Raw genomic sequence first — 23,427 nt, 5'->3', positions numbered from 1 at the left:
GCCTTTGTGATGGAGAGTATATGGGGTTGTAAGTTCTGGTTGAATAGGACTCCACAATTTCCAACAGCCTGCGACGATTGCTGGGATGGAGAGGGTATGGAGGATGTAGCTGGGGGTGAAGATATAAGCGAGATATATTGGCCCAGAATTTGCTGCAGCAGGACATCTTGTGGCGTGCCCAGTTACTTAGACCTTTTCCCTGTCCCTTCGGCTTGAAAAAGAAACGACTGCAATTGCTGGAAGTGCTAGTGGATAATGGTGCAGCGAGCGCAACATGGAATCTGGAACCTTGAACGATGGGACTAGCAGTTTATCTCCTGTACCAATGAGAGATCAAGAAATAGGAACAACGGAGAAGGAACTAGGGTGAATGAGTCAAATCTGGTACAGAAGGAGATTGGATAGATAGAGAGAGAGAGGAGAAGTTAAAAATGTTAAAATCTCTAACAACAATTTAGTACCTGCAGGAATGACCGTCTAGTTTCAATTGTTCCCTTTCTGGGTCAGAGTGGTTGTGGCATTGCAGGAATACGAATCTCATAATTAAAAAGGTACTTGAGCTGTTAAATACTTGCCCTAACTTTCTGCCATGAGTTTAATTAGCAATTAATGTGCAAATGTAGCAATTCGTTGAAACTCTGAGGTTGAAGGCGAGCTGCAGTTTTCGCTAGGCTAACAGTGGAGTGGTGCAGATCATCCAGCAACTTGTGGCGATTCGCAATTCACAGGACATTCCTTCCTCGCCATAAATTGCTGAACAATTTGTAATTAATAACAGCGTGGCTATTAAACACCATTACTTTAGTAGCAAATTCTGACCCATTGGCCCCGATTTTAACTGCCCCCACCTGGTGGAAACTGGGTGGGGTATTTAAAAATACGGGTGTCAGTTACCTCCGCTGATCCTGCTTTCTTCCCATGGTGCCCCTACATTAACCTGCTCTTTTGAGCAAGTGAACAGGACACCTGCGGCAAGGAAACGGGTCCTGTTTTAAATAAGCAGGTCCTAGCTGGACCCGACTTGCAATAGCAACCAGAGGCCCAAGGGGGCTGGGTGTGGGTCAGTGTCACCTCCCCCATCAAGTAAAATCTGCCGGGGGCCAGAAGAGGCGCAAGAAGGTATGGTTAAAATTTACTTTTTGGGCTACCTTGTGGACTAGGAGGGGCAGAAGTGCTCCTATGGGCCTCTCAAGGAAGCCTTGGATCTCCCTTACAACAGGCAACTATCCCACGCGCTCTTCTCCCTCTTTTTCCCCCCCGCCCGCCTCCCACCCCACCCCACTAACTGCCGGGGACAATCTCTCAGGTCCCCAGCCGTGGCCGCCTATTGCTTGCTTGTGTTCCTGCCCGCTGGCCAGGCTGTCAACTTGGCCAACTGTCGGGCAGGAGACTGCAGCATTTTATTTAAGATCAGCAGGGCTTCCACCTCCCCAGTCTTGCCCCACACCCTCCCCATTAATATCGGGGCTATTGTGTTCTGAGTTCCGGTATATGTGTTCTTCAAACATGTCAAAACTGTTGTGGTTTGTAGCTATTGTGTTACAGCCTTGGCCATGTGAAATATTGTATCTCTTTAGCCACTGTGTTTCTCGAATTCCAATGTACAGTATAAAGGGAAATAAATTGGAATGCTTGTGTTGCAGAAGTGCCCTGTGGTGTTTACAGTACACGTGACCCATTGTTCCACCGGTGTGCAAATTCAATCTGTTCATGTGATTCAGAATGAACTGGTGTACTGCAGATCAGAATGGTTAACTAGCTTTCTGCTTCATTTGATTTCTGTTATCTGGAATTAAATTTCAGGGATGTAGTTGCTTTTTCACATTGATGTACTATTTGTCTGACTTGGTCTTTCCTATAATGTTTAGCAAAGTGCTTTCCTGGGTCGTTCCTCAGTTACTTCTCCTGTTATGCCATACAGGCATATGGTCTTGTATTGTACGATGCGTCATGCCTTGAGTTGCCAATTACTGCAGTAGGAGATGCAGGCGCATAAAGGTTTTCGCAGGTTTTACTTGTCAAATTAATTTTTGGTACATAGAAAACCAAAATGAAAATAGGTTTCTCAAAGAAAACAAACTTTGGTAAATGGCCAACGCCTCCTGTGCAGGACAACACACAGGTTAAAAGAAGTAGGAGAAAAGATGAGGTGAATGGAAAAAAAATAGTGGTTTGAAATTTAAAGGTGCTGGTAGTTGGAGGGCTGTCATTGCAGGGTACCATCAGTGTTTTTGTTGGCAGTGCTAAAGGTAGATAGGTACTCCTAACTGCAAAGCATCATCCTATTGACTTAAGTTCAGAGGTTGTCGCATGCACAACTACCTTTGAGAAGGAGCTCTGGGCAGAACGGTCTCGCAGCTGCTTACCCCCACCCCCTCCCCCATTCCGTTCCGATCTTATCAAGCAATGGTACTAACTGACTCTCTCTCCATAAAGTTCTTAATTTGCCGCACCTGCACAGATATCCGCACATGAATTTTAAGAAGTGTGTGTCAGAGATGCCATTTGAGGAGTTGCTGTGTGAATGAAGAGGATGGGGGTCAAGAGGTGAGCTAAAGAAAGAAAGACTTGTGGGGACAAAGTCCCGTCTTCACACTGAGGACACCCTCCATCGTGTTGTGTGGCACTACCACCGTGCTAAATGGGATCGATTCAGAACCCATCGGGCAGCTCAAAACTGGGCATCCATGAGGCGACGTGGGCCATCAGCAGCAGCAGAATTGTATTCCACCACAATCTGTAACCTCATGGCCCAGCATATCCCTCACTCTACCATTACCATCAAGCCAGGGGACCAACCCTGGTTCAATGAGGAGTGCAGAAGCGCATGCCAGGAGTACCACTAGGCGTACCTAAAAGAGGTGCCAACCTGGGGAAGCTGCAACACAGGACTACATGCATGCTAAACAGCAGAAGCAGCATGCCATAGACAGGGCTAATCAATCCCACAATCAACGAATCAGATTAAAGCTCTGCAGTCCTGCCACATCCAGTCGCGAATGGTGGTGGACAATTCAACAACGAACTGGAGGAGGAGGCTCCATGAATATCCCCATCCTCAATGATGACGGAGCCCAGCATGTAGGGCGTTCTGGAGGGGGAGGGTGAACAGCCAGTTGTCGTGGTGCATATAGGTACCAACGATATAGGTAAAAAACGGGATGAGGTCCTAAAAGCTGAATATAGGGAGTTGGGAGGCAAATTAAAAAATAGGACCTCAAAGGTAGTAATCTCAGGATTGCTATCAGTGCCACGTGCTAGTCAGAGTAGAAATAGAAGGATATTTCAGATGAATATGTGGCTAGAGGAATGGTGCAAGGGGGAGGGATTTTATTTCCTAGGACATTGGAACCGGTTCTGGGGGAGGTGGGACCAGCACAAATTGGACGGTTTGCACCTGGGCAGGACTGGGACCGATGTCCCAGGGTGAGTGTTTGCTAGTGCTGTTGGGGAGGGTTTAAACTAAAATGGCAGGGGGTTGGGAACCTGTGCAGGGAGACAGAGGAAAGGGAAGCAAGGATAGAAGCAAAAGACAGGAAGGAGAAAAATAAAAGTGGCAGTCTGAGAAATCAAGGGTGTAAATCAAACATGGCCACAGTAAATAATAATTCTAAAATGTCTGTTTTTAAAAAAAAAAAAAAACAAGCCTGAAGGCTTTGTGTCTTAATGCGAGGAGCATTCGTAATAAGGTGGATAAATTAGCTATGCAAATAGATGTAAACGGATATGATACAATTGGGATTATGGAGACATGGCTCCAGGGTGACCAAGGCTGGGAATTCAACATCCAGGGGTATTCAATATTCAGGAAAGACAGGCAAAAAGGAAAAGGAGGTGGGGTAGCATTGCTGGTTAAAGAGGAGATTAACACAATAGTAAGGAAGGATATTAGCTCTGATGATGTGGAATCTGTATGGGTAGAGCTGAGAAATACCAAGGGGCAGAAAACATTAGTGGGAGTTGAATACAAACCCCCAAACAGTAATGCTGAGGTTGGTGATGGCATTAAATGGGAAATTAGAGACGCGTGCAATAAGGGCACAGCAGTTATCATGGGTGACTTTAATCTACATATAGATTGGGCTAACCAAATTAGTAACAATACTGTGGAGGAGGAATTCCTAGAGTGTATATGGGATGGTTTCCTGGACCAAGATGTCGAGGAACCAATTAGAGATCGGGCCATCTTAGACTGGGTATTATGTAATGAGAAAGGATTAATTAGCAATCTTGTGTGAGGCCCCTTGGGGAGGAGCGATCATATGATAGAATTTTTCATTAAGATGCAGAGTGAAGTATTTGACTCGGAGACGAGGGTCCTGAATTTAAATAGAGGAAACTACGATGGTATGAGGCGCGAGCTGGCTAGGATGGATTGGGGAACGTTACTTAAAGGGTTGATGGTGGATAGGCAATGGCAAACATTTAAAAATCGCATGGATGAACTACAGAATTTGTTCGTCCCTGTTTGGCATAAAAATAAAACAAAAAAAGTGACTCAATTGTGGCTAATAAGGGAAATTGGGGATAGCATAACATCTAAGGAGAGAACACATAAATTGGCCAGAAAAAGCAACAAACCTGAGGATTGGGAGCAGTTTAGGATTCAGCAAAGAAGGACAAAGGGATTAATTAAGAGGGGGAAAATAGAGTGAGAGTAAGCTTGCAGGGAACATAAAAACTGACTGTAAAAGCTTCTATAGATATGTGAAGAGAAAAAGATTGGTGAAGTCAAGCGTAGGTCCCTTGCAGTCAGAATCAAGGGAATTTATAATGGGGAACAAAGAAATGGCAGACCAAGTAAATACACACTTTGGTTCTGTCTTCACAAAGGAGGACGCAGATAACCTTCCAGAGACGTCGGAGGATAAAGGGTCTAATGAGAGGGAGGAACTGAATGAAATCAGTATTTGTAGGGAAATTGATGGGATTGAAGGCCGATAAATCCCCAGGGCCTGATAATCTACATCCTAGGGTACTTAAGGAAGTGGCCCTAGAAATAGTAGATGCATTGCTGGTCATCTTCCAAAATTCTATAGACTCTGGAACAGTTCCCATGGATTGGAGGGTAGCTAATGTAACCCCACTATTTAAAAAAGGTGGTAGAGAGAAAACGGGGAATTATAGACCGGTAAGCCCGACATCGGTAGTGGGGAAAATGCTAGAGTCCATTATAAAAGATGTAATAGCAGAGCACTTGGGGAAACAGTGACAGGATTGGACAAAGTCAACATGGATTTACAAAAGGTAAATCATGCTTGACTAATCTATTGGAATTTTTTGAGGATGTAACTGGTAGAATAGATAAGGGAGAACCAGTGGATGTAGTGTATTTGAACTTTCAGAAGGCTTTTGATAAGGACCTGCATAAGAGATTAGCGTGCAAAGTTAAAGCACATGGGATTGGGGGTAAGGTACTGTTTTGGATAGAGAACTGGTTGGCAGACAGGAAGCAAAGAGTTGGAATAAACATGTCTTTTTCCAAGTGGCAGGCAGTGACTAGTGGCGTACCGCAGGGATCGGTGCTCTGACCCCAGTTATTCACAATATAAATGATCTAGATGAGAGAACTAGATGTAATATCTCCAAGTTTGCAGACGACACGAAGCTGGGTGGGTGTGTGTGCTGTGAGGAGGATGCAGAGAAACTCCAGTATGATTTGGACAGGTTGGGTGATTGGGCAGATACATGGCAAATGCAGTATAATGTGGATAAATGCAAGGTTATCCACTTTGGTAGCAAAAACAGGAAGACAGATTATTATCTGAACAGCAATAGATTGGGAAAAGGGGAAGTGCAACGAGACCTGGGTCTCCTTGTGCACCAGTCACTGAAGGTAAGCACGCAGGTGGTTAAGAAGGCAAATGGTATGTTGGCCTTCATAGCGAGAAGATTCGAGTACAGGAGCAAGGATGTCTTGCTGCAGTTGTACAGGACCTTGGTGAGACCACACCTTGAGTATTGTGTGCAGTTTTGGATGCCTTATCTGAGGATGTTCTTGCCATGGAGGGAGTGCAGCGAAGATTCGCCAGACCTGGGATGGCAGGAATGTCGTATGAAGAGAGATTGGGTCGAGTGGGCTTGTATTCACGAGTTTAGAAGAATGAGAGGGGATCTCATTGAAACATAAAATTCTAACAGGACTAGACAGACTAGATGCAGAAAGGATGTTCTCGATGGCGAGGGAGTCCAGAACCAGGGGTCACAGTCTAAGGATAAGGGGTAAGCCATTTAGGACTGAGATATACTTGCTCTCGAGGCGGTTCAGAGAAGGTTCACTCGGTTGATTCCAGAGATGAGGGGGTTGACGTATGAGGAAAGGTTGAGTAGGTTGGGACTCTACTCATTGGAGTTCAGAAGAATGAGAGGCGATCTTATCGAAACATATAAGATTGTGAGGGGGCTTGATCGGGTGGATGCGGTGAGGATGTTTCCACTGATGGGTGAGACTAGAACTAGGGGGTATAATCTAAGAATAAGGGGCTGCCCTTTCAAAACTGAGATGAGGAGAAACTTCTTCACTCGGTAGTAAATCTATGGCATTTGCTACCCCAGAGAGCTGCGGAAGCTGCAACATTAAATAAATTTAAAATGGAGATAGACAGTTTCCTAGCAGATAAGGGAATTGGGGTTATGGGGAGAGGGCAGGGAAGTGGACGTAAGTCTAGATTCGGATCAGCCATGATCCTATTGAATGGCGGAGCAGGCCCGAGGGGCCGTGTGGCCTACTCCTGCTCCTACTTCGTATGTTCTTATGAGGAGGAATTTCTTCACCCAGAGAGTGGTGAACCTGTGGAATTCTCTACCACAGAAGGCAGTTGAGGCCAATTCATTAAATATACTTAGATATATTTCTTAAGACTAAGGGGGTCAAGGGATATGGGGAGAAAGCAGGGACAGGGTACTGAATTTGGATGATCAGCCATGATCTCATTAAATGGCAGAACAGGCTCGAGGGGCCAAATGGCCTGCTCCTATCTTCTATGTTTCTATGTGAGTGCAAAACACAAGGCTGAAGCGTTTGCCACCACCTTCAACCCGAAGTGCCAAGTGAATGATCCATATCGGCCTCCTTCTGAAGTCCCCTCTATCACAGAAGCCAGCCTTCAGCCATTTCAATTCACTCCATGTGGTATCAAGAAATGGCTGAGCGTACTTGATACAGCAAAGGCTATGGGCCCCGACAACATCCCGGCTGTCGTGCTCAAGACGTGCTCCAGAACTAGCTGTGCCTCTAGCCAAAATGATCCAGTACTGCTACAACACTGGCATCTCCTCGACAATGTGGAAAACTTCCCAGGTATGTCCTGTCCACAAAAAGCAGGACAAATCCAATCCGGCCAATTACCACCCCATCAGTCTACTCTCAATCATCAGCAAAGTGAGGGAAGCTATCAAGCGGCACTTGCTCACCAATACTCAGTTTGGGTTCCGCCAGGATCACTTGGCTCCAGACCTCATTACAACCTTGGTCCAAACATGGACGAAAGAGCTCAATTCCAGAGGCAAGGTGAGTGACTGCCCTTGACACCAAGGCAGCATTTGACCAAGTGTGGCATCAAGGAGCCCTGATAAAATTTAAGTCAATGGGAATTAGGGAAAACTCTCCACTGGCTGGAGTCATACCTAGCACAAAGGAAGGTGGTTGTGGTTGTTGGAGCCAATCATTTCAGCCCCAGGACATCGCTGCAGGAGTTCGACAGGACGGTCTGCTAGGCCCAACCACCTTCAGCTGCTTCATCAATGACTGTTCCTCCATCATAAGGTCAGAAGTGGGGATGTTCGCTGATGACTGCACAGTGTTCAGTTCTATTCACAACTCCTCAGCTTATGAAGCAGTCCATGCCCGCATGCAGCAAGACCTGGATGACATTCAGGCTTGGGCTGATAAGTGGCAGGTAACATTTGCACCACACAAGTGCCAGGCAATGACTATCTCCAACAAGCGAGAGTCCAACCACTGCCCCATGACATTCAATGGCATTACTGTCGCCGAATTCCCCACCATCAATGTCCTGGGATCACCATTGACCAGAAACTTAACTGGACCAGCCACACACATACTGTGGCAACAAGAGCAGGTCAGAGGCTGGGTATTCTGCAGAGTGTCTCCCCTCCTGCCTCCCCAAAGGCTTTCCACCATCGACAAGGCACAAGTCAGGACTGTGATGGAATACTCTCCACTTGCCTGGATGAGTGCAGCTCCAACAACACTCTAAGCTCGACACCATCCAGGACACAGTAGCCTGCTTGATTGGCACCCCATCCACCACCTTAAACATTTACTCCTTCCACCACTGGCGCATCGTGGCTGCAGTGTGTACCATCTACAAGATGCACTGCAGCAACTCGCCAAGGCTTCTTCGACAGCACCTTCCAAACCCACGACCTCTACCACCTAGAAGGACAAGGGCAGCAGGCGCATGGGAGCACCACAGCCTGCAAGTTCCCCTCCAAGCCACACAGCATCCGGACTTAGAAATATATCGGCGTTCCTTCATCGTCGCTGGGTCCAAATCCTGGAGCTCCTTACCTAACAGCACTGTGGGAGTACCTTCACCACACGGACTGCAGTGGTTCAAGAAGGTGGCTCACCACCACCTTCTCGTGGTTAGTTAGGGATGGGCAATGCTGTCCTTGCCAGCGACGCCTACATCCCAGGAACGAATAAAAAAACATTTATATACAGGAAACTTTGGTTTATCCGGAGGTTAACTGTCCAGAATGCTTGAGCCACCGGCAAAAATCAGGAGCCGTTTCATTAGGGTTTTTTTTTCTTTTCGTTGCTTTTTTTTTTTCACCAGTCAGACTCTGCAAGGTCTCGCTGAAGCTGTTGCTAAGCTACAGAGACGCTTGCAAGCTACGGCCGACTGTTTAGAAGCTGAGCAACAGGGTTTGTTGCCAGATACGGAGCTCAAAATCTCCGTATGTTTCAACATTAGCACTGGTTTGTCTGGCAGTTTTGATGGGACGGCAACAGCTCGGTGCCGGATAGCACACAGTTTCCTGTAGCACCTTTCAGGACATCCTAAAGTGCTTTACAACCTTTTGAAGTATAGTCACTGTTGTAATGTAGGAAAGCTCTGAACTATTAAAGCACTTTTGAGTTTAGAGAAGTAGACTGTATTGAGCTTTTAAGTCCTTAATGTTATAAATGGCAATTATGTACACTTGATCAAATCTGAGTCCTTTGTGTTTTATACTTGGTCAGACAAATTTGTTTATATGATTCTCACTCAAACAAGTTCTAACCACTTCCTATTTTTAATGGGGAAAAAATCTACTCTTTCTGCCTAGCCACCAGTTTTAAAGCATGAAATGCAGTAACAAGGAGGTTTGTGATACCAATGGACATTCAGATGTGTATCTATCCCTTTGTGTTCAAGATCTGACATTTTCATTTGCATCCAATGACTGAGCAGTCCCAAGCCAAGTACATCACAATTTGCAAATCTTGTTTGTTTTAATGACTTTATTTCTACTTATTAAGCATTATTTTTTTTTGCTTTATAGGTCAAGAACAAGGATTTGTATCACTGATAATGTCACAGGAGAAGGCATACCTGGTCTCGGGGGATCCGCAGCAGCCTGCTTTTCCGCATAATGAGGTGTCTTACGGAAATGATCATTATCCACAACAGCCTCCACCGTATGGGCAGCCTGCTTTTCCGCAGGCTGCTTATGGGCAGCCCCCTTTTCCACAGCCTGCCTATGGGCAACCTGCCTTTCCACCAGCTGCATACGTGCAGCCCCCTTTTCCACAGCCTGCCTATGGGCAGCCTGCCTTTCCACCAACATCGTATGCAGAGCCACCACAGGCAGTGTATCCACAGGGTTCATTCCAGCAGCCGCCCATGCCACCACCTCCAATGATGCATTCAAATGGTAAGGTGATTCTTCAATGCTTCACCCATTTTATCCCTCCTTTCTCTTCCCTTTTTCTGGATGTCTTGGCTATGAATTGCATTTTTAAGTGGCGTGCCGTTGCACGATCTCCAGTTTTCTATGAACAAATGATAGCTCATTTGGATGGATTACTCTCAGTCCATGTTGGAAGACAAATAGTAAAAAGATCGCCAAAGGAAGGGTGGGGCCGATTTAGGGAACAAAAGGGAGATCATCTTGAGGCAGAGGGCATGGCTGAGTTACTAAATGAGTTCTTTGCATCTGTCTTCACAAAACAAGAGGCTGCTGCCAATCACAGAATCACAGAAATCACAGAAACCCCACAGTGCAGATAGAGGCCATTTCGGCCCATCGAGCCTGCACCGACACATATCCCACCCGATCCCCGTAACCCCTGCACCAACACATATCCCACCCTATCCCCGTAACCCCACGTATTTAATCCCCCTAACACTAAGGGTCAATTTATCATAGCCAATCAACCTAACCTGCACATCTTTGGACTGTGGGAGGAAACCGGAGCACCCAGAGGAAACCCACGCAAACACGGGGAGAATGTGCAAACTCCACACAGACAGTCACCTGAGGCCAGATTCGAACCCGGGTCCCTGGCGCTGTGAGGCAACAGTGCTAACCACTATGCCACCGTGCTGCCCAATGTCACAGTGAAGGAGGAGGTAGAGAAATTGGATAGGATAAAAATAAAGAGGTACTTAAAAGGTTGGCAGCACGAACAGAGAGACCTGGGGGTATGTGTGCACAAATCGTTGAAGGTGGCTGGGCAGGTTGAGAAAGCAGTAAAAAAGGCTTACGGGATCCTGGGCTTCATAGAGGTACAGAGTACAAAAGTGTGGAAATTATGATGAACCTTTATAAAACACTGGTTCGGCCCCAACTGGAATACTGTGTCCAATTCTGGGCACCGCACTTTAGGAAGGATGTGAAGGCCTTAGAGAAGGTGTTGAAAAGATTTACGAGAATGATTCCAGGAATGCTGGACTTCAGTTGCGTTGATAGACTGGAGAAGCTGGGGTTGTTCTCCTTGGAGCAGAGAAGATTAAGAGGAGATTTGATAGAGGTGTTCAAAATCATGAGGGGTCAGGACAGAGCAGATAGAGGGAAACTGTTCCCATTGGCAGAAGGGTCAAGAACCAGAGGACACAGATTTAAGGTGATTGGCAAAAGAACTAAAGGCGACGTAAGGAAAAAACTTTTTTACGCATCGAGTGGTTAAGATCTGGAATGCACTGCCTGAGAGGGTGGTGGAGGCAGATTCAATCACGGCTTTCAAAAGGGAATTGGATAAGTATCTGAAGGAAAGAAATTTGCAGGGCTACAGGGAAAGGGCGGGGGAGTGGGACTAGCTGAAGTGCTCTTGCAGAGAGCCAGCACAGGCTTGACGGGCCGAATGGCCACCATCCATGCTTTAACCATTCTATGATTCACTCAAAAGTAGAAAAACCACCCAATTCAGATAGGTTGCTGAGGGAAGTACTTGTGGAAATTGCGGAAACTCTAGCCACAATCTTTCAATTCTCCTTAGATGTGGGAATGGTGCCAGAGGACGGGGGTTGCAAATATTGCACCCCATTCAAATAAGGGGAGATGAGTAAACCTGGTAACTACAGGCAGTCGACCTAACATCGGTGGTGGAGAAACTATTAGAGATCGCAGTCTGGGACATAATTAATTGTCACTTGGAAAAACATGGGTTGATAAATGATAGTCAGCATGAGTTTATTAAAGGCAAATTTTGTCTGACGGATGCAGGAACAACGAAACCTGGGGGCTTTACATACAGAAATCTTTGTAGGTGGCAGAATAAGTTGATAAGGCTGTTAAGCATATGGGATCCATGGCTTTATAAATAGAGGCATAGAGTACAAAAGGAAGGAAGTTATGCCAATCCTTCATAAAAGGTTCGGTATTAGCTGGAGTATTGTGTTCAGTTCAAGGCAGCACACTTTAGGAAGGATGTCAAGACCTTGGAGAGGGTGCAGAGGATATTTACTAGAATGGTACCAGGGATGAGGGCCTTCAGTTATGTGGAGAAGCTAGAAAAGCTAGGGTTGTTCTCCTTGGAGCAGAGCAGGTTAAGGAGAGATTTAATGGAGGCATTCAAAATCATGAAGGGTTTTGATAGAGTAAATAAGGATAAACTGTTTCCAGTGACAGAAGGGTCAGTAGCCAGAGGACACAGTTTTAAGGTAATTGTCAAAAGAACCAGAGGCAAGATGAGAATTTTTTTTCCGCAGCGAGTTGTTGTGATCTGGAATGCCCTGCCTGAAAGGGTGGTGGAAGCAGATTCAATAATAACTTTCAAAATGGAATTGAATAAATAAATAAAGGGGTGAAAATTTGCAGGGCTATGGGGAAAAGGGCAGGAGAATGGGACTAATAGGATAGCTCTTGCAAAGAGCCAGCACTGGCCTCATTTCTGTGCTGCATTATTCTGTGATACTTGAACACTGCACGCTCCCGAGAAGAGCAAGGAGATGAGACCGGTTGGACTTTTGGGGCTCGCAGGCCAGAGGCATAAGTTAAATGAGATGGGAGGGAAATATTTTTGTTTTCCTATATAGGTGCCTTGGCCCCGCAAAGCATTACATCAGTAATAATAAACAGAAAATGCTGGAAATACTCAGCAGGTCAGGCAGCATCTGTAGAGAGAGAAACAAAGCTAACGTTTCAGGTCGATGACCCTTCGTCAGAACATCAGTACTTGGCTATAAGTAAACTATTTGAGGTAAGTGAGTTGGAACAATGGGCAGTCCTGTAACTCAACTGTTGATCTAATGGTTGCGAATATGTGGCATCAAAGATGATTGAAGAATATTTCCTGAAAAACTATATTCTATAAATTTTCTCCCTTTTCTATGGTTGAGATTAAGATCTCTTGGAATGATGGATCTGATCTGCAAACGAATCTGGTATGAGAACATAAGAAATAGAAGTAGGAGTAGCCCATACAACCCCTCTGCTATTCAATAAGATCATGGCTGACCTTCGACCTCAACTCCACTTTCTCGCCCGATCTCCATATCCCTTCATTCCCCCAGAGTCCAAAAACCTATCGCTCTCTCTCTTGAATATACTCAACAACTGAGCCTCCACAGCCCTCTGGGGTAGAGAATTCCAAAGATTCACAACCCTCTGAGTGAAGAAATTTCTCCTCATCTCGGTCCTAAATGACCGACCCCTTATCCTGAGACTAGCCCTCTAGTTCTAGACTCTCCAGCCAGGGGAAACAGTCGCTCTGCATCTAGTATGTAGAAGGTATGTAAGTTGAAGTCGTGCAATTATGAGAAGGATGACGAATAACTGGGGTTGCTCTTGGAAAGGAGGAATTATTGAGGTGAACAACTGATTTTTTGTTTCTTACAAAATTAAGAGGATTCACACCAGTGAGGTTTAAAAATTTGGGAATTGGGGGTAATTAGCAATTCAGTGGATCAGTGTTCATCGCATGAGCCAGCAGCCTGTTCCACAGGTCCACTATTCCCTGGGGGGAAAAGAACTATCTCCTAACATCTAAACTAGTTCTGCCTTGTGACCCCAAATAGGGCATTAGGCAAAATTGTTTTGCACAAATGTTTAATAGGTGTATGGACCAAGTTATATTATTCAAGCAAACTATATAAATGGGTTTAAAAAAACAAGATGCATGTCTGGAGAGAAGGAATAGAAATAGTGTGAAACAACTAACATCAATTCAAAACGGCAAGTTTATTGGGTAATCCCATGTTTCCAACTGCGAACAGCTCACTTTTTGGTGCACCATGTTAATATGTCGTGCAGCTTTCGTTCCGCTGACTGGATTGTGAATGTGTAGGTTGGATGCCTTGTGATCCAGAAAATTACAAATCTTGAGTATCAAAACATGCCACCTGGAGGTAAGGTATTTATTTGCTTTATTGCAGTTGCCTTGGGAAGCCCTGGCTATCATGATGACGTCCCTCCATCTTATTATGACAACGAGGAATTCACTGCGTCGACCTTTGAAGACAAGAACATCCGCCGAGCATTTATTAGAAAGGTAAACCTGTGCACTGAATGATTGTAAGGACCATGCAAATTTAAACTAAAGCGCTATTGTGATATTGCAGTAAGCGACATTTACATTTTTTGGAAATCTTCATTTAAAAAAAAAAAAATGGTTGCAGTTACCACTAGTTTGACTTTTTCTCAACCCTTCCCGAACAAGATTTTTTATTCATTCTCAGGATGCGACGTTGCTGCCAATGCCGGCATTTGTTGCCCATCCCTAGTTGCCCCAAGAAGGCAGTGGTGGGCCTTCTTTACGAACTGCTAGCAGTTTGCTACAACTGAGTGACTTGCTGGGCTACTTCAGAGGGAAGTTAAGAGTCAGTTGGTGTGGGACTGGAGTGTCACATAGGCTAGATTGGGGAACCAGTTTAATGAGTATTGATTACATTAAAGAACTGGTTACGAATAGTTGTTGAGTTGACCGTGTGGAGGAGCTGGATTAATATCTCGCTAGACTTTTACCTGTGCACTGGGCCTCAGCTCATTTCCCTCTGGCAGCCCCTCTGCTATGAAAACCATGCATTGCTTATTAAAGAATTGTTTTAAACTTGCTGAAATCTCATGAAATATGCTTGATGTAAATATTCAAAATGAATCTACTTCCACAGTTGGATCTGTTCTTCAGATGGAAAGATAGAACAAACTTGAGCTTTTATACGATAGTAAAAGAGGCATTAGCTGACACACACCAGATAATTTGCAAATGTTGGTTATGATGAATCTTGCTTTGAAAATAGTAACCCCAGCCTAATGCTCAGCACTTAATGATTAATGACAACAAGCGGCTCCTTGAAGGGCAAGGAGCGTATTGGAGCTATAATTTCTGTTGAAACTAATTCTTCAACTCTCCATTTTAAGGTATCGTAATAAACATGACCTCCAAATACTAATTTGCTACTTCATGCAGATATGCTATTTTGCATCACTTTCCCTCAACTATTCTGATGATCTTGTATAAAGAAAGAACATGCTTCTGTGTCGTGCCTTTCATTCCTCAAGATGTCCCAAAGCACTTCAGTCAATGAATTGCTTTGTTATGTTGGCCAATGCAGACAATTTATGCACAGCAAGGTTCCACAAACAGCAACAAGATAATGTTGAAGCGAGAATCTAACTGCATCCTATAATAGCTCATTTCAGTGGATGTTGACATTCTGGATTGGGCAGATTGAATCTGGAAAATACACTAGCAGCTAAATATGCAGTTTCTTGGAGACCCACATTGTCTATCTGAACCTGTGTTTGTGTTGAACTTGGCATTCTGAACTGGAGAGGATAGAGTAATGGAAGCTGGAGATTCCACTGCAGGATAGGTAGTTTGAGCGGATCTTTTTTGGCTGGAAGTTCTCGCACAGTATTTTACAGGATCTTTACTTGTGTCTTTTTTTCCTCCTTCCCCTGCCAAATCTATTGGCAAAGGAAAATAAGAATACATATAGTTGATCAGATACTCTGTGGAACTTATAATTCTGTTGAGACGAATAGAATTATATCAGGGATGCTACTGTTTAATGTTGAATTTCCCTGGCATTTTCACTTGGGAGGGTAGGAGAATTTTTTTCCTAAATATTGGTTGTTTGCATGTTCACCTTACTCTGCCAATTAAATGAACACGCCTAATAATTATGTCTGTTGGAAGGAGTTGATTTCATGGGCCAGGTATCCTTTTATTTTCTCATTCTGTAGCCCAGTATGTTGTGGTGGCTTTGTACTTGTATCAGGAAATGATAGGACTTGACCATGAGCACTTGCTGATTGACACACTGCCATCTCTTCCATGATGAACACACACAAATGATTATTGCTTCTCTTTTCCTTTGCAGGTCTACATGGTTTTGACTGTTCAGCTACTGGTGACTTTCACTTTTGTGTGCGTTTGTACATTCGTTTCTGATGCCAAGAAATTTGTGAGACGCACTCCTTGGATGTACTATGCCTCATACGGTGTATTCTTCGTCTCACTTATTGCTCTCAGCTGTTGTGGAGAATTCAGACGAAAGCACCCCTGGAACCTGATTGCTTTGGTATGTAAGCAGTGTCATTAATGTTGCCCTGCCATGGTTTGCCCCAAAGTAAACTGGAGCTGTATGATTGGTGGGGGTTGGGAGGGGGGGGTGCAGAAGGGAAGGAGAAGATATAAAGAGAGAATTTGCAGTTTGGCCAATTGAAGCTCATCCCTTGCATTAAGTCTCCCATTATGGCCACCTTACTGTATTTTGAGTAACTGCAGTATGTTTCTTCCATTACCTTGCTTGATAGATAACAGACATTTATCCCTTGAGTGAAGAAGTTTTTCCTGGTATGTTTTCACTAATTTATGTTTCTCCTTTGATCCTTTCTCATAGGAGATAGGAGTAGGCCATTCGGCCATCTTACTTTGAAGAAATAATCTTGGGTTTACTATGTATATTGTTTATATACTTAAGTTTTCCTCCTTAACGCCCTCTTTTCTACACTGTAAATCTTAAGCTGCTCTATTCTTCAGAGTTCATTCCCTTTACATTTGGGATTGTATTCTTTTCTGTACCCTTTCTAATGCCAGTATATATTTGTTGAGTGGTGACCCAAATGGGAGCATTGTATTTGAATGTGGTCTGGCCATTGCATTATACACCATTAGCACAACTGCCATAGACTTGTATTCTAATGTTGCGGCCTATAATTCTATTTTAAGTACTTCAACCTTTTGTTCAGCCCTTGAAACGAGCAAAAACAAAATTTAAAAACCATCCCATTATATACAGCAAGATAGCCGTATTATACAGGAAACTGTTATATCTGGCACTGACAGATCGGCAACAGCTCGGTCCTATCAAAACTGCCGGACATACAAAGTTAATGTTGAAGCATACGGAGGTTTTCATCTCCGTATCTGACAACAAACACTGTTGCTTAGCAACAGCTTCTAAACAGTCGGCTGCAGCTGCAAGTGTCTCTAGCTGAAGCTGTTGCTATAGCTACAGACCTTGCAGTGCCTGACTGGGGGGGAAACAAAGCAACAAGAACTAAAAAAACTTATAGAAAACGGCTCCTGATTTTTGCCGTTAGATCGAGTATTCTGGACATATAACCTCCGGATAAACCAAAGTTTCCTGTAACAATACATTTTAATTGTCTTCAGATTAAACATTTAAGTAGGAGGAAGGAGAGAAATGGGAAGAAAGACTTTAGCATTGATTTTATAGGTGAAAGTCTCAGTCCCGTTCCAGTGGGCATGGAGTCACTGTGGTTTCCTCCCACAGTCCAAAGATGTGCGGGTTAGGTTGATTGGCTATGATAAATTGACCCTTAATGTTAGGGGGATTAAATACGTGGGGTTACAGGGATAGGGTGGGATATGTGTTGGTGTAGGGGTTACGGGGATCGGGTGGGATATGTGTCGGTGCAGGCTCGATGGGCCGAAATGGCCTCTATCTGCACTGTGGGATTTCTGTGATTTCTGTGATTGTGAAATTCTCACTCTAGTTCATAGATTCTAAATTTTGCTGGTGTTGGAAATGGGGGGAAAAAATCTAATTGTTGCAGTTGGGACTGCTGTTCTGACTCGGAACAGAGGAAACTTTAATGATTTGGGAATGTCTGATGTAGATGTGAAGTGTCAATAGTGGCAGTTTGTTGCTTCTCAAACACCATTTTCCTGCTCCCTGTTTTTAAAAAAAAAAGAAAACACAAGTGTCTGATTGTCAATTTTGGATTTTTGACCACTTTTCCACAGGAAGGATTTGAAATAAATTACTTTTAAATGTTGGGGTTCAAAATAAGTTGGATTTTCACATGGTTAGGCAGTTTCTGAATGCATCTTAAAGCCAGACATTGCCATTTAGCCAGAATGATCAAACAATATGGGAGTTATCTCATTCCTGACTCCCAGCAAACGTTCACAGGGATGTAATGTCCCCTCCTGCTCGGCTTTGCATGAAGCTAGTTTCAAAGGGAGCGGATGCAGCAGCAGGTTTGATTATTAGCTCTTCAAGCCAAACGGTCGTACAGGGAGTGATCAGGAACCAAGTCATACTACTTGTGGGGGCAGGAAGGAGATGAGCAAAGACTCTTGAGTAGTCAGCTTTTTTAAAAGTTGAGTGCTTTCACTGAGGCAGCCGCAGTCAGAAGTGTTGGAGGAACATTTCCGAGACTTGGTTTGAGTTAAGTAAGATGACCCACTGATGTGGGGAATTGTGGCATGTTCTTTATTTTGTATCATTACACAAAGTTAAGTTGTACTAATTAAAACTAAATGAATATGAGCATAACTGTTGCTTTGTGTGTTCGTGTTGCTGTGGAAAAAAACAGCCCAATGATTCATGCAAAAGACACAGTTATCCAGTTTAAATCATGCGGGGATGCTATTGTTCAGTTACGCACTCATACAGGTAGATAGAAGTGAGTCAGGTCAAACAAAAGTAAAGCTATCGGACCGTTGACAAGAGACTGACACCATTGAACCCAAAAGGGTATCTGTCTGATCCAAACCTGTAACAGTGTAAATGCAGTTTACTTACTTGCTGTTGCTTTTCTGTCTGCAGTCTATCCTGACTCTGAGTATGTCATACATGGTTGGAATGATTGCCAGTTTCTACAATACGGACTCTGTAGTGATGGCTGTTGGGATCACTGCAGCTGTTTGCTTTACTGTTGTCCTCTTCTCTATGCAGGTAAGCCGTAAAAATGTGCTACATGCACACACACGATCTTAATGAGCTGGCCGCTTAGAGACAATTAATTAAAAAATGATTTGGAGGGAACGATGCCCATAACAATGTGTAAATTATCTGACTTTGCTTGAGATTCTAAATAGAACTACTTCAGCTGTTGGTTTATCTTTAATTTGGCCTTTGCCACAATAACTGTACTGTATAAACTGATTCCATCCCCTTTCCACCCAAGCTTAGCTTCTGACCCCAGGTCCTCCCTATCTCAAAAGAATGCTTGTTTTCACCCCTCATAATGCCAGCCACCTTCCCTGCCTCAGTCCATCTGCCGCTGAAACCCTTACCCATGCCTTTGTCACCTCCAACCTTGGACTATTCCAATACTCTCCTGGCTGGTTTCCTCCTCTTCCACCCTCTAAACATCAGCTCATCCAAAACTCTGCTTCCCGCATCCTATCCTGTTCACCTGTCACCCCTGTCCTTGCTGATTTAAATTAGCTTCTGGTTCCCCAATGCCTCCTAATTTAAAATGACCATCTTCATGTTTTAAGTCTCTTCATAGCCTCACCCCCATCACATCACTGTAACCTCTTCCAGCTCTACAAACCCTCTCCCTGAACTTTCCGTTGCTCTGTAGAGTCATTTTGTGTATTTCCACCCTATACGTCACCGATGGCAGCTATGCCTTAAGCCATCTAGCCCTCATGCTTTGGGGTTTCCTTCCTAATGCCTCCTGCCTCCCTCCTCCATTTAAGTTCCTCTCTAAAACCCACCTCGCTGACCAATCTTTCAGTCACCCCTCCTAATATCTTCTCCTTTGGCTGTGTCCATTGTTGTCTGATGACACCACTGTGGAGTGCCTTGACATACTTTCTACGTTAAAGGTGCAATATAAATGCAAGTTGATGGTTGTTTTTGGAGGGGAAGGTTGCAGAGTTCAGATGGGGAAAGTCCATGGAGAGATTTGAAGAGTGTTTTAAATTTAGTAAATTCTAGCCAGTCTCCCATAGTGTTGCACATGGGGAGTCAAGACCAAGTGCATTATTCAGGTCAATCGGGATTAGAGGGTGGCGAGGGGAATAATTGGACTGGAAGGAGAAAGGGGAGAAGAGGTGGGATTTACATTAAATTGAACTGGCATTATTTAATAACTAGAATTTTTGCCAATTTTCTCATCACTATGGGAGACTGACTACTATTTATTAAATTTTCTCATCCCGGACTTCAGTCTACAGTAAGGTTTTACAAGTATCTCACTCAAGTGGTCTTGAGGCTTGACCATGAGTGTCGGCTATTTACTGGTGTCAAGAGGATGGCAGCTATCACAGCTGAGCCTGATCTGAACCTCATGGTTCATGTGTGAAACTTTCCATCAGGACCACTGGATCAAGGGTAGGAATCCTTGTGTGGGAACACAGACCAATTCCTTCATTGCCACCTCAATTGAGATCAGCTTACTCAACAAAATAAATCTAACCTGGTGCCTTCTGGTCTCTACGCTTCTCGCGTTACCTTTACACCTGCTAAATCATTGTGGAACACTATGAAAAATTCAAAAATGGGTTTAGAATGCATTTATGTAAACGCACAAAGTGTGGTGAATAAGGTTGGTGAGCTACAAGCACAATTAGCCGTGTGGTGATAATGATGTGGCAATAACGGAAACGTGGGTTAAAAATGGTGAGGACTGGGCACTTAATATTAAAGGGTACAAGGTGTTCAGAAAAGATAGGGAAGGGAAAAAGGGAGGTGGGATGGCAGTGCTGATTAAGGAAGACATTGTAGTGTTGGAAAGGGAGGATGTTCTTGAGGGGACCAGGACAGAATCCGTTTGGTTAGAGTTGAGGAGCAAAAAGGATATGATCACACTATTGGGGGTATTCTACAGGCCTCCAAATAGTGAGAGTGAGGTAGAGGAGCAAATCTGCAGGGAAATCGCAAAGATATACAAGAGCTATAGAGTGGTGATATTGGGGGACTTTAATTACACAAATATTGATTGGAATAATGCTAGGGTAAAGGGAAAGGAGGGGGAGGAATTTCTGAAATGTGTTCAGGAGAAATTCCTTGATCAGTATGTTCTTGGCCCAACTAGGAAGGAGGCATTGCTGGATCTGGTGCTGGGGAATGAGGTGGGCCAGGTCGACCAAGTGCCTGTGGGAGAACACTTGGGTATGAGTGATCATTGTATCATAAGATTTAGATTAGCAATGGAGAGGAGCAAGGAACAATCTAGAGTGGAACTTCTAAACTGGAATAGGGCTAACTTCAATGGGATGTGAAAGGATCTAGCTAGGGTAAAATGGAACCAAAGACTGACAGGAAAAACTGTAACAGAGCAATGGGTGACTTTTAAGGAGGAGATGTTCCAAGTACAGGCTAGGTACATTCCAACAAGAGGGAAGGGTAAGGGATCCCCAAAGCAAGGGCTCCTTGGATGAGGGCAGCACGGTGGCATAGTGGTTAGCACTGTTGCCTCACAGCGCCAGGGACCCGGGTTCGAATCCGGCCTCGGGTGACTGTCTGTGTGGAGTTTGCACATTCTCCCCGTGTTTGCGTGGGTTTCCTCCGGGTGCTCCGGTTTCCTCCCACAGTCCAAAGATGTGCGGGTGAGGTTGATTGGCTATGATAAATTGACCCTTAATGTTAGGGGGATTAAATACGTGGGGTTACAGGGATAGGGTGGGATATGTGTTGGTGTAGGGGTTACGGGGATCGGATGGGCCGAAATGGCCTCTATCTGCACTGTGGGGTTTCTGTGATGTTCTGTGATGAGGAGAGAGATAGAGAAGATGATGAAACAAAAAGAGGGTGTATGATGAATGTCGGGTGAATTCTTCAAGGGAGAACCAGACCAAATACGATAAGTTGAGAGGGGATGTGAAGATGAAAATAAGATTGGCAAAGCGAGAATATGAGAGTAGAATGGCTGTTAACATAAAAGGGAACCCCAAAATCTTCATGTAAACAGTAAGTGGGTAGTAAGAGGCGGGGTGGGCCTATTAGGGACAAAGAAGGTGATATATGTTTAGAGGTGCAGGGCAAGGCTCGAATACTCAATGAGTACTTTGTATTGGTGTTCATTAAGGAGGTGGATGCTGACAAAATATCGGTAGAAGTGGAAAAGGTAGAAGCAATGGAAGGGGTGAAAATTGATAGACAGGATGTACTAGAAAGGCTGGGTATGCTTAGAGTGACCTGGTAGAGTGGCGTAAGTCGCCTGGTCCAGCTAGCTTGCATCCCAGGTTGCTAAGGGAATTGGGGGAGGAGTTAGCAGAAGGGCTTGCCATAATTTTCCAATCTTCCCTAGATGCAGGGAAGGTGCCTGAGGATTGGAAAGTGGCAAATGTGACACCATTGTTCAAGAAAGGGTGCAAGGACAATCCTAATAACTACAGGCTGGTCATTTTATCATCAGTGGTGGGTAAAGTTTTAGATAGAATAATCAAGGAAAAAATTAATGGGCACTTGGAGAGGTTTAAGCTAATTAAGGAGAGCCAACAAGGATTTGTAAAAGGCAGATTGTGTTTGACTAATCTAATTGAATTTTTTGATGAAGTAACAGGGAGGATTGATGAAGGGAATGCAATGGATGTTGTCTACATGGATTTTCAGAAGGCATTTGACAAAGTAGCACATAGAAGGCTGGTTAACAAAATTGATGCTCATGGAATAGGTGGGTCAGTGTCAGCTTGGATAAGGAATTGGCTTAAGGACAGAAAACAGCGAGTTGTGGTAAATGGCTGTTTTTCAGATTAGAGGATGGTAGACAGTGGTGTTCCCCAAGGGTCAGTGCTGGGGCCACTGCTGTTTTTGATATGTATAAATGACCTGGATATTGGAATACAGAGTAGAATTTCTAAATTTGCTGATGACATCAAACTTGGGGGTGTGGCAAACAGTGATGATATCAATCGACTGCAACAGGACATAGATAGGTTAGCAGAATGGGCAGACAAGTGGCAGATGGAATTTAATAGAGAAGTGTGAGGTGATGCATTTTGGCAGAAGGAACAGGGAGAGGCAATATACACTTAATGGCACAGTTTTAAAGTGTGTGCAGGGACAGAGGGACCTGGGAGTTAATGTGCATAGGTCCCTGAAGGTGGTGGGATATATTGAGAGAGTGGTTAGCAAAGCATATGGGATCTTGGGCTTCATAAATAGAGGTATTGAGTACAAAAGTAGAGAAGTTATGCTGAACCTTTGTAAAGTGCTGGTTAGGCCATAACTGGAGTATTGCGTCCAGTTCTGGTCACCACACTTTAGGAAGGATGTGAGGGTGCAGAGGAGATTTACCAGAATGGTTCTGGGGATGGGGGATCTTAGCTACAAGGACAGGTTGGAGAAGCTGGATTTGTTTCCATTAGAGCAAAGGAGGTTGAGGGGTGATTTGATAGAGGTATACAAGATTATGACGGGTTTGGATAGGCTAGACAGGGAAAGGCTGTTCCCACTAGTTGATGGTACAAGGACCAGGGGACACAGATTTAAGGTTTTGGGCAAGAGATACAGGGGGGATGTGAGGAAAAACTATTTTACGCAGCGAGTGGTGAGGACCTGGAACTCGCTGCTGACGGAAGTGGTGGAAGCGAGGAGACACAATGTTTTCAAGGGGAGACTGGATAGGCGCTTGAGGGAAATAAACTTGCAGGGCTATGGGGATAGAGCGGGAGAACGGGACTGACTGGATTGCTCTACAGAGAGCTGGCACGGACTCGATGGGCCGAATGGCCCCCTTCTGTGCCGCTCTGACTCTGACAACTTCTCAAGCTTTTCCACAATGCTAAGATCAAGCCGAGGCTGATGGAGTGAAATTTGTCTC

General features: G+C 44.4%; 1 protein-coding gene across 3 annotated transcripts in view; it reads left to right on the top strand.

Annotated features, from left to right (window-relative positions):
* The window catches only part of LOC147116902 (protein lifeguard 1-like), a 79,994-nt gene that overhangs the window by 46,941 nt on the left and 9,626 nt on the right, over positions 1–23,427 (top strand). For all 3 annotated transcript variants that reach the window (XM_085987349.1, XM_085987350.1, XM_085987351.1), the window contains 4 exons: positions 9,514–9,885; positions 13,827–13,942; positions 15,777–15,977; positions 18,477–18,605. In XM_085987349.1, coding sequence (XP_085843475.1) covers positions 9,543–9,885; positions 13,827–13,942; positions 15,777–15,977; positions 18,477–18,605 — 789 coding nt within the window. In that variant the 5' untranslated portion in view covers positions 9,514–9,542. The remainder of the gene's footprint in view (positions 1–9,513; positions 9,886–13,826; positions 13,943–15,776; positions 15,978–18,476; positions 18,606–23,427) is intronic.

The sequence above is a fragment of the Somniosus microcephalus genome, chromosome 5 (genome assembly GCF_052327205.1).
Source record: "Somniosus microcephalus isolate GS21.2 chromosome 5, FLI_Smic_1.0, whole genome shotgun sequence".
In the NCBI taxonomy this organism is placed as follows: Eukaryota; Metazoa; Chordata; class Chondrichthyes; order Squaliformes; family Somniosidae; genus Somniosus; species Somniosus microcephalus.
Note: the sequence above shows the minus strand (reverse complement) of the source record. Positions and strands in the feature narration are given on the sequence as shown.